The sequence below is a fragment of the Macrotis lagotis genome, chromosome 4, assembly GCF_037893015.1.
Source record: "Macrotis lagotis isolate mMagLag1 chromosome 4, bilby.v1.9.chrom.fasta, whole genome shotgun sequence".
Taxonomy (NCBI): Eukaryota; Metazoa; Chordata; class Mammalia; order Peramelemorphia; family Peramelidae; genus Macrotis; species Macrotis lagotis.
This window is the reverse complement of record NC_133661.1, coordinates 5172252-5183447: the sequence shown is the minus strand read 5'-3', so window position 1 is coordinate 5183447 and position 11196 is coordinate 5172252. Positions and strand designations below refer to the sequence as shown.

General features: G+C 43.9%; 1 protein-coding gene across 7 annotated transcripts in view; it reads right to left on the bottom strand.

Annotated features, from left to right (window-relative positions):
- Window positions 1-2835: 2835 nt before the first annotated feature.
- The window catches only part of EBF3 (EBF transcription factor 3), a 148220-nt gene continuing 139859 nt past the window's right edge, over window positions 2836-11196 (bottom strand). For 3 of the 7 annotated variants that reach the window (XM_074232154.1, XM_074232156.1, XM_074232157.1), the window contains exons 12-16: window positions 10036-10101; window positions 9296-9473; window positions 7908-8096; window positions 7244-7441; window positions 2836-3461 (exon numbers count right to left, since the gene is read on the bottom strand). In XM_074232154.1, coding sequence (XP_074088255.1) covers window positions 3430-3461; window positions 7244-7441; window positions 7908-8096; window positions 9296-9473; window positions 10036-10101 — 663 coding nt within the window. In that variant the 3' untranslated portion in view covers window positions 2836-3429. The remainder of the gene's footprint in view (window positions 3462-7243; window positions 7442-7907; window positions 8097-9295; window positions 9474-10035; window positions 10102-11196) is intronic. The other 4 variants (XM_074232159.1, XM_074232160.1, XM_074232161.1 and 1 more) reach the window with 2 other exon arrangements.

The following is an 11196-nucleotide window of genomic DNA, read 5'->3' as shown; positions in this document are numbered from 1 at the left end:
AAAGCCTGTAGAAGCTTTGGGTGGCTGTCTACGACCACAGCACCAAACTCCCCAATGCACCCTCAGCTTTGATCACCAACAGACACTTTCCCGTGCCTCACCCCCACCCCCATGTCTTTATGGACTCTGTTGGAGTCATGTCATCTGTGTCTGTTAAGAGTTTGGGAGAAAGAACCCAACAGGGACATCTGGGGCCGCAGGGCCAGAGGTCAGGACTTTTGTTCATGGGGGTCACCCTGGGGGAAGAGTTAGTGGCACATGAGTCTGCCATGTTTTCAAAGCTCTCTTCCGTCTCTCACATTCAGGGATGCCAGGATCTTTTTAACCTAGTCTCACTCTGACTGTTCTTTAAATGGTAAGATAGATATTATCATGCTTGTCTGTTTTTACAGAAATGAGGGAAGTATTATATTGAGATGTTCTATAGCCACCTATGCTTATATGTATGGTTCCATCCTGCCATGGAAACTATAAGACAGCCAACCTATTGAGTAATTAAAAAAAAATTTCCCCTTGGTATCGACAGCCTGTCTACAAGGCAGGTAAGAAAAGGGTTGGAGGATTGATAACTTTGGGGAAGGTCATTCCCTGAATCTTATCTAAGCCCAGGCATGATGTGTGTGGGTTCTTGGTGTTTTGTCAGACATTTTTAATAATCAAAACCAGATAAAAGTACTAAAAGTGAAATTCACAGACAAGAAATACTTTAATTAAATATTGTGTAAAATGAACATTTTTATACAGTTAAATATCTGAAAAAATGTACAGATAAAACAATCTTATTGTAGGGTCTTTAACAGGAAAAATCTACCATTTAGTGAAGCGTTCAGTTTGGAGACAAGGAAGCGATGGTGCGCTGACTAAGTCATCTAGAACACAAACAGATTGCCGCAGTGATGAGGAAACTGGCAAACTTTCTCAACATGTACACGGGACCTCTTTTTTTATTGTATATTTTGTAAGATCCAAACCTTTACTTAGACAAAATAAAACTGAGGCAATTCAGTTCCAAAGTGACTTCTCAGGCTTTTCCACTTAGCTAAGCCTTAGGAGTGATCCCAGCAGAAATGGGTGGCGTGCATGGGGATGCTGTGATGTACTGTCTCATTTGGTTTTGTACTCCCTTTAGTAAACATGTTACTAACATGTGCATTTTTGTCCAGAAAGAAAAAAAAAAGTCCCTCTTTTTTTGTTGGAAATTGGAATTCTGCTGCATTTTGCAAAATATTTATGCAAAGAAAAACAAATCAAACTTTCAGAACCATGAGGGATTTGGCACGAGGAGGCACAAGAGATATATTTAGGAGGTCATTCCAGTTTAAAAAGGCCAGCCATCGCTTTTGGGTCAGACTACAAAAATGTTTGGTTAAAAAAAAAGTATCAAAATTAGGCATGACCTTGGCTTCCTCCGAAAGCATGGCTAGGAAGGAGTACGGGGTGGGGGGGGGGAGGGCTGGGGGGCGGTGGGGAGAGGGTGCAGATTGCAGCAGAAACGGACACACAAAGGAGCCACAGGACTACACACCGGTTTGTGCTTTTGTTTTCTTTTTTTGTTAAACGCAGTAAATCGTTCCAAATGAAGTTGTGGTTCACAACTGTGGTGTAAGCCCGTGATAAAACAGCACAAAGATTTGTCAGAGAAGTCCACTTTTAAGGCATCAGAGAAGTTAATGTGGCAAACATTGGAATTAAAACATCAGAAGGAAATTTTATTTTAAACTTTAGGCCTCTGAATTTTTCCAGTAAACACAGTTCAGCTATGTGGCAAAGTCATGGGTGGCAGCTAAAAGTGACTTTTTACATTCTACAAAAAAAGAAAAGAAAAGAATTAGGACAGCCAGAAGTGGAGGCCTGGCGGGGAACCCCCCACGCGACTGCGTCACATGCACGTAATCTACGAGTATTCATCACAGCCAGCTGGCACGACTTTGTTTTGACTATACAACAAACGACTTTTTCCTCAAAATTATTTGTTCAGATAACTTAAAAATAATATAAAAATAAACAATGAATTTTGACTTTTCCTCAAAATAAAAAAAAAAAATGGATGGAAAGTCTAAACAAGAGCAAAGAGTTCGGCAGCAGAAATCAAACACAAAGACCCTGACCCCTTGAGAGGAAACTGAGGAAACAGGCATCTGTTCTCGGCTGAATGCCGATCGGCTTCAGCATCACGATACCGGGCCAGGAGGAAAGGAATACACGTGGGAAGAAATCAAAGGCTGGCCAAAGCAATGTACAAAATGTCAAAGATAAATACAATATTTATAATTGATATGTTACAAAATAAAGTCCCTTCGTGACTGCAAGTGTGTATGTGAGAGGAACTGTTACAATGGAGGAGACGGCTTTACTCCTTATCAGGCCCATAAGGAATAAAACGTGCTTTTCTAAATATTTAAGTGGATTGGAAAAAAATTCAAGACAAGTGTATAAATATTTAGCTACAACTTTGGCAAAATCACAAAAGTCTACCATTTTATAACCACATACAAAACACATTAGGGAAGAAGGACCTAGAAGTCAAAAGGACAATTTTCTGGTACAAGAAACAGACTCCACAGTAGTAGCCTAAGAATGCAACAGTTTTATACAGGGCTAGCAAAAGTTGAAAAATGTGGCAATCACACTCGCTTACCAGGAAGCTCTAGCAGTGGAAGTATATTTGAACCAACAGACGACAGTGGCCCTTTGTTCTCTGTCAGTGTGCTCATCAAAGGCAAGAAAGTTCAATATCAAAGTTACGATCGCTAACTACAATAAGTTACAAAGTTTCATTTCATTTCATTAAGATGAAGTTAAGCAATGACAAACCCGCCCTCCCTCCCTGCCACCCCCAATTTCTCCTAATCATATAGTCATCCTTTTTGTTTGTTTTTCCAGTTTGATGGCTCATACCTCCTTGGCCCCCTTTTTTCACCACAAAAAAATATTTCACATTATAGAGCTACACAACCATTGTGAATCGCGTGATGAGGACAGCAAAATGTTCTGAGGCGTTTTTCATCAGTGTTCCATGAAAACCCCGAATGGTGCATCCACAAAGTTTCTCCCCACACAGAGCAAGTACGAGACAGAGCCAAGACGGAATTGGAAACTTTATACAAAATAGGGGTTGCTTTGTTTGTTTGTTCGTTTGTTTGTTTGTTGTTTTGTTCTTCTCCTTATTCTTCAGAACTGAGAAATGTGAAAAGATGAGAAAAGTTCAGTCAATAAATGGAATTGTTCGTGAAGAAGTAGCTTGTTTGCATGTCGATTCTTAAGAGTTTCAATAAAATCTTTAAACAAAGTCTTTTTTTCTGTAGCATTTCGATTGGTGCTGATTTGTCTTGAAGATACTGTTTCCATCAGCGTGTCTTAATCTACTCAACTTGTCCCCTGCAGCCCGTCCTTCGATGCTTGATGCTACGGCGGTAAACAAAAGTGCCCTTACATGGGAGGGACCACAAGCCCAGACATAGCTGAAAAAGAAGCAGAGACAAGAAACAAAAACACAAGCCGTCATTATTGGAAAGAACCACATAGAGTGGGTATACTCCAAAAGGGGCAGGGACGAGATGGAGCAGCATCATGGTCTGACTCCACTGAGGTAGGCCTTGGATGCAGGCACAAGGGCCACTCCTCTCCCCGCTAATAGATAGAATGTTGGATTTGGGGTCAGGGAAATGGGTTCCAATCTCGTCTCAGAGTCAAGCTATTGGAGCCTTTCTCATACTTAGTGTGTTCATCTGCCAAGTGGAAATGACTGATAGGACCTTCCATGCAAAGTTCAGAGACTCCAACAAGAGAATGTGCTATGGAAATCTGAAAGCCTTTATGTATTTGAGCATTTGTCATTATTCTCCTCATTTCGTAAAGAAGTATTAGGGTGAAGGACAGCCGGAAGGGCTGATTGAAGCCAAGCCTCTTGTCTAGGGCTTGCACCTCCCCATGGACATGGAGCATGAGGGAAATACAGGCAAAGGCCTCTTTTAAGACCATGGCCCCCACAGACTTCTCTCTAAATCAGAAGAGGATGCTGACATTTTGGGGGGTTCAGGCATCCTGCTTTCTCCCACACATGTGACATTTCTGTTAGCGTTTTGTTAATGGCAAACAGAGGCCCAGACTCCCCAGGGACTACCTCTGTTGACAGCTGAGAAACAACACGGTCACTTCTGGTAATGTCAGACAAGGCCAACTTACTTTGCCCGGCAAGGACCAGACCCTTCTCAAGTTTCCAAATCAAAAATCAGCCTAACCTCAGTTTCTCTCTCCACCCTTCCTCTGACCCTGCCAGTCAAACCTAAGGGGCAAAACACAATTTTGACATTCTGTTACTTGTCCTTTCTGATGATGGCTGTTGGGTTCCCTGAAACCAAGGACAGTCTGCACACCTGTCTTGGAATCCATAGCAGATTTCTGCCAGGAAAGCAGTGACATTAGCAGCACCAAGGATCTCTCTCTCTCTCTCTCTCTCTCTCTCTCTCTCTCTCTCTCTCCCTCTCTCTCTCTCTTTCTGTCTGTCTGTGTCTGTGTCTTTGTCTTTGTCTCTGTCTGTCTGTCTCTCTCTCTTTCTCTTTGTCTCTCTCTTAAATAAACAAACACTTAGGGACTGAAATGCCAAGTACCCCTGATTCTTTGAGTTAACTGCTTGGTAGGAATGTAATTTAAAGTGTCTTAACTTCAGCATGGTTTAATTTTTGTCAGAATGATATTTCTCATTAATTTATGCATAACAGATATTAATACACTTGTTCGTGTAGTGATGTGGGCTTCAATTTCTCAGTTCATTAATTTCAACAATATTAATTTATTTCCGACTCACCGTTACAACTCGTGTATGTACACACTCCTGATGTGATCTCATCAGCAAGCACTAAGGTGGTGAAGTAGTGATGGGTTGAGGGCTCTGGCTGCCTGCCATGGAGCTAGGATGGGCACTGGAGGCTCCTTCCTAACCTCCACTAAACTTTCCTAAGGCTCTACCTGGAGCTGGGAAAATTGGATCCTTTCAAAGCTAGGAGAATATACAGACTGACCCCTCCTCCCCTTTCCTAACTTTTTCTAAACTGTTTTTTTCTTTTTCTAAGAAGATATAATAGTGTCCTGGCAAGTGACAATCAGCTCAGATTGAATTTCCACCTGGAGGATCACATTCTGAAAGTGGCCTCCAGTGATGTCTTTTGTCACTGAGGGCTTGGTGAAGATGAAAATACTGAGGCAAGAATTCTCTGGGTTTGCCAGAGAACTTAGGCATGGGGGCTGCAGGCAACCCATATCAAATGGCCATTAAAACTGGTGCATTCCATAAAGGGATGAGGCCATGGCAGGGGAGGCAATCACGTAGCTGGGAGCATGGGAACCATTCTTGGAGAGAAGGAAGGGCTGGCCGCAGCCTCCCTCCCAGCTGTCACCTAAATCCAACCCAAATTGTTCAGCTGCCACTTGAGCCCATCTTAAATGCAACCTTGAAATGGCAAGACTGGAATGGAGCTGATAGCGTGGTTTATAATGGCCACAGTCAGGAATGGTCAGTCCTTCCCAAACCTTACAGCTTCTAAAGTCCACTGTTTCAGAAAGAAAGGACACTGACTAGCATCTGACAAAACCAACAGCCAGGACAGCTAGGTAATCACTCTTATATCTAGGGGGTGACTGGCCTGGATTCATGACTTTTTTCCCCTTCCTGAGAGAAGGGGAGATGCCTTGGAAGAATCCCAATTAAGCTCTGCGTCCTCTTAGCTAGGGTGGCAACATGTGTGGCTTTCTAGACCAATCCATGCATGTACTTCCTCAATAAATGGGCAGACAGGGCCCCTCTTCAACCTTGGTCTCTCATGCCATGAAAAGTGATCCTTCACTCCCTTCTGTGACAATATTTCATTGGACACAAAAATAACATCAGCTAAAGTAATCAGATTTCGGGGGGGGGGAGGAAAAAGGCTTTTGATCCCATATTGTTCTTCAGAATGGGCAAAAGGATGAAGCTGTAAGTGCCATTCACTGGGAAGCCTTGGTAAAGCATCACTTTCGAACTTGCTGCCGGCCAGTCATCTCTCAAATTGGATACTACTGGTGGCTGAGGCAATAGCAGGCACCCAGTGTGTCAGAGATCATTCCCCTTTCCAATTTCATCGGTTTAAAATGGCAATTTTGACTCAGTTTGACCCAGCAGGAGGGGAAATGTTGGGCCCACTAAATCAATCAAGCTAAGATTGTCCTGAATTCTGCCCAGATGCCCTGCTGAGCTCCTGGGCCTTGGAAACAGAATGCTTCCCTGCCCTATCAAGAGGGAAGATTTGCCCATTTGAGTAACTTATACCTATAATGCTCTCACCCATCCTTCAACTATGGTTTTTCTTCATGGGATCTTTAAAATGTTTAGGTGGAAAAAAAGTCAAAACTAAGGCATCCATTGAACCAAAACAAACCAGAAGAATTAAGTGCATAGATAGGAATTAAAATAAGGATCATAGATATTAACAGAGAAGAAAGATACCCTTGCAATTACTGAGTCCAATGTCCTCATTATATAGATGAGGAAACTGAGGCACAGAGAAGTTCAGTGATTTCTCTGAGGTCACATATTTAGGAAGTATCTGAGGATTGTAGAATGATGAGATCATAAATAGAGACAAAGGAGACCTGAGAAGTCATAGTTTGTAAAGGGGGGGAGGGGTCAGTACTCAGATCTTTCTAAGGAAAAGTCTAGCATGTTATCCTCTACACCATGCAATATGGCACTGCTGGAATATTAATGGGGGCAGTGACAGTAATGCAATACACTATGAGATGGATCAGGGGGTGCAAGAGCATGGGGCAAAAGGAATTAGATTTAGTCAAGTGACCTGGGTTTAAATCCCAACTTCATCACTTACTACCTGTATGAGCTGGGGCAAGTCTCAGTCTCCTCATCTGAAAAATGAGGGGGTTGAACCAGATGGCCTCTGAGGTTCCCTCCCTCCAGTTCTCCATCGATGATCCATTGAGCTTCTGAGAAACGGTTCAGTGACAGATCTAGCTTTGTTTCCCAACAGAAGTTGAAATACCTCAAGAGGTCCCATTGGATGAAAAGTTCATTGTGCTCTCTGACTCCAAAATCACGGAAGTCACTAGCTTCAAAGATGTCCCCTACCTCATTTCAGTCTTGACTCTGGCCATGCCATCTGATGCCTTTGGACGGCACCTACTCCTCCATAAGTAGAATGAAGCCAATCACTCCCACCCACCTGGCAGAGCCATCTCCAAGAGCCCCACTCACCTTGAAGCCCGTTCCCGTTTGCGCTGGTGCACGATGGCGGAGGAGAAGCTTGGGGCCTGACGACTGGAGCAAAGGCGCTCTTTTGTTTCACTGCAGAGATGACATTGGCAGGTGAGAATGAGAAAATGCCGTGCGTACTGCTACAGTTTGAAGGGAGGGTGACCGAAGAGGCTGCCATGGTAGGGCTTGACGGTACTACTGCAACAAAGCAAAGAGAATCAGGACTCAGCTTGAGGTCTGTGCGCGGCAAACACGGACAAAGAGAGTCCTCTAAGGCCTCGCCCGCCTCTTAAGAGATTGAGAAACGGAAACGGGGAAAAACACGACACTTTCTTGGCTTGGCCACTCTCTGGATAACAGGCAAACTCTTTGGTGTTGGACTTGAATTACAAATTGCGCAGCCCAATTCTTGGTTTGGTTTATTTGGTTTGGTTTGGTTTGGTTTGGTTTGGTTTGGTTTGGTTTGGTGTCATGTGACCACATTGAGTAGAGCGCATTGGAGATCAATTTCTTGGAGCCATTTTTTTATGTCCAGCCTCCAGAGTCACCCCCTCCTTTTATCCAGTAGCTCACGTCATAGAAAAATCAAGACAAGGCAAGTGTTGGGATTTGGTAGGAAAAAAATGAATCTGCATGATGATGCGTTACAAAAACAGACACTTACTGCCATAAGGAGAGTTAGCTGAGGAGCCATTTAGAAATCCGGGAGAGCCAGGGACGCCTAGATTGGGCATGCCGGCATTTCCATATCCATTCATGCTATTGCTGACTGTGTTGTAATTGGACTGCTGGGGAGTACTGCTGGGAACGTATCCTCGCGGGGAAACACTGCTTGTATTGCGGCTGTAGCCTACTGTTAAAAGCCACCCCCCCACAAAAATCAAGTTATTATTGGTAATACGCACTTGGGGGGGGTTTCCCCGCGAACCTCCACCACAGAGTCGACATTTTTAATTGATCGTACCGCCTTGTTACTGCACTATCAACCCTCACAGCTGAAGATAACCTTATCACACCAACCCTGCCTAAATCATGTGCTAGCAGGCCGGTTGTCTCTCCTCGGGCTGAGACAGTCAACCAAAGCTCTCTTCGATCCAATTGTGTCAGATGCCTTCACGTTTATCTTTAGTAGCAATTATCAACAGGCTTCATTCCTCCTTTGTACCAACACACCGGATGAACTTTCAGCCCGCCTAGACCTTCAAATGCCATTGCTGACAGGAAAAAACTTGTTTGTTCCAGGGAGCTGGCCTTAAAAGGTTGTTTTGGGGTCTTCATTCTAATGGTTGATATTTTTATTGCAAGGCTGGTAAGTACATATTTCATTAAGGGGAGCAGGAGGAAAAATGGTAGCAAGTCTGCTGACCCCAAGGGGGCTAACTAACTTCCCGGGGACCATGGCTAGAGGATATTACCCTGAGTTGGATTGGGGGGGGGGGGGGGGAGACAATGCAACATTTAGTGTCTGCAAGTATTTTAAAGAGAAAAGCTAAGGGAGATTGCCTACAAGTGTTTTCTGTGGTCTATATATTTAATCGAGGGGCAGGGGGAAAATGAAGAGTTTTGCTGGAAAAAAAAAGAACATCTCAGGCTGAGTGAGAGGGCCTACTCAAGTTAGTTCTTCCCTTGAGTTTTTGAGAGATGACAATGCAAACCCTGTGTAGCAAGGGGTATGTCAATAATGATTCTTTACTTTATCAACTATCTAGAAGGCAATGTTACATAGGACCATCTTTCAGAAAATTTCAGGCAAACCTCATTTAATCAGGTAACTAACCAACATGCACTAATGATAACACCATCCAATCTTCGACTCAACTCCCCTTACAAATAATGCACTGTGGTGATAGTGATTCTTGAGCTGGCTCTTTTCATTCTAGGTTCCTCCAAATAGGGAAAAACAAAGAAAGAAGTCCTGGGTTCCACGTATTTATCTACTGTGCTAATTCATTAGGTGTACTTTGATGGAGTCAAGGCCTGTCTCTAGCATCAACCAACTCCAAGAATTCGTGGGGGTTTGAGGAGAGCTTAACCCTTCTAATACATGCCTACCTTGATCGTTGGCTTGTGATGTCTCTGAGACATTCACCGCGAGCTGGCTGCTGAAGGAGTTCACTCCCATCATACCAGTGTGCGCTGGAGTGTTGGCAAGGGCAGGAATCTGGTTGTGGTTGCGCGGCACACTGTATAATGCTTCAGCGATGTCGGCTGCTCGTTTCAGGATGATCTCCTAGGACAGGGATGGACCAGGTTCCTTACACGACCTCTCTCATGCATGCCCATATACTTAGGAATCTCGCTACAGGTTCTGAACTAAAATCCTGTACTGTTGGATGTTGACCCATGCCAATGATGAAAATGGCCACCTCCCAACACTGAGCCAGCCTACTCCCAAAGCCTCCAAGGGAGGATGAAGGAGGAAAGTACAAACCCACTGTTGCTGGGGACTTTTTTTTAAGAGATGAAAACTAACTTCACAGGGATCATGGCTAGAGTCTGTTACCCTGAGGCTACAAATTCTGCTGTATCCATTCACTTGCTTGGCTCAGCAAACTTCCTATGACTTCCCATTAGCCACAGTATATTTTGGACTAAGTTCAAGGTTATCTTCTCGCCTTAATGATTGGTTATGCTTTTGGCACCCCATGCTCCACCATCCTTCCTAATAATACAACTTACTTTATAAAGAAAACAATGGGGGAAGGTGAAGGGTTTCCTTTAGTGCCCATCTGACAGCTTGTGGCAATTTAGGATTTCCAGGTGGGAACCTCCAAAGGGTGTCAGTGACTTACCTGGTTGTTATGGGGCATTCCATACAGGGCTTCCACAAGGTCGGCTGCTCGCTTCAGTAATACTTCCTAAAGGAAAAAGTAAACTCTGGTTTATATCACTGCAAGTGCCTGCCAAGGCCTCTTGTTCCTTTTCAGAAGAGGCTGTATGTTGATGGTCACATCCACCCTTGGAAGGGATTGATAAACCAAGCAAACTGGACCCATGCTACCCCTGGGCCAGGTAGGGACCTGAAGGGGAGGCCTGTGCCTTTGAGTCAAAGTTAGACATGTTGGGTTTTCTATCCAGCTGTTGCCTGATGATTGATGAGTCAAGGGGTCTGCCTGGGCGGGGGCAACGCAGCCAGTGCCAGCGCTGGCGCTGGCTGCTGGGTTCGGGAAGCAGTGCCGGAGGTTTAATGATGTAGTCTTATGGGTATTAAACAAACAAACACACGCAGTGGAGATATGAAAAGCCCAGGCACAGCCACGTTTGCCTGTTAATTCCTAGCACTTTAGTGGCGAAGAACAATAAGTAATTTTCCATATCTTAATTAAACTGGCAGAGTCCTTAAAGACAACATCTCACCCCTAATTCATGCCCCAAATTTGCGAGTGAGTTCAATGCTTAGTCCTCTTTATTTTGAACAATAAAGTGAATTAACTTGGGTTAATCTAGTTCTTTCATAATGACATTAAGAAATTTTTCAATTAACCTCTTTGACTGCATGTTGTAAAGGACTTCCTAAATGACTTCACATTCAGAGAGAGTTGAGCACTTGTGCCTGAGGGCACGGATGCACTGAATTTTGTCTTATCCATGGCTGCACGCCTACCTCCAGCTTTACCAGACTGAGGATTAATCCAGAGTATGGTTCATTTTAAATACAAATGGGCTTCATCCTCTGATTTCTTTTTTTTTTGGGGGGGGTACCTTGAGCCATAAGAAAATGATGCTCCATTTGTCTTTTGGCTGAAGGACACCCCTCAGTCACTTCCTGCTGTCCTAGTGGCTGGCTGAGGGTCTATTTCCAACCCTTCAAAGTGAGTTGAGATCTCTTGAAACCAAAATTACCCAGATCTGAAAGTTGGCTTTTCTGAAGTCTAGGAAAGAGGGAAGACTGAACATTTGAGGAAGTCCCTCTTATGGCAGGAGGTGACTGCTAGTAAACTCTCTGGCTTTGA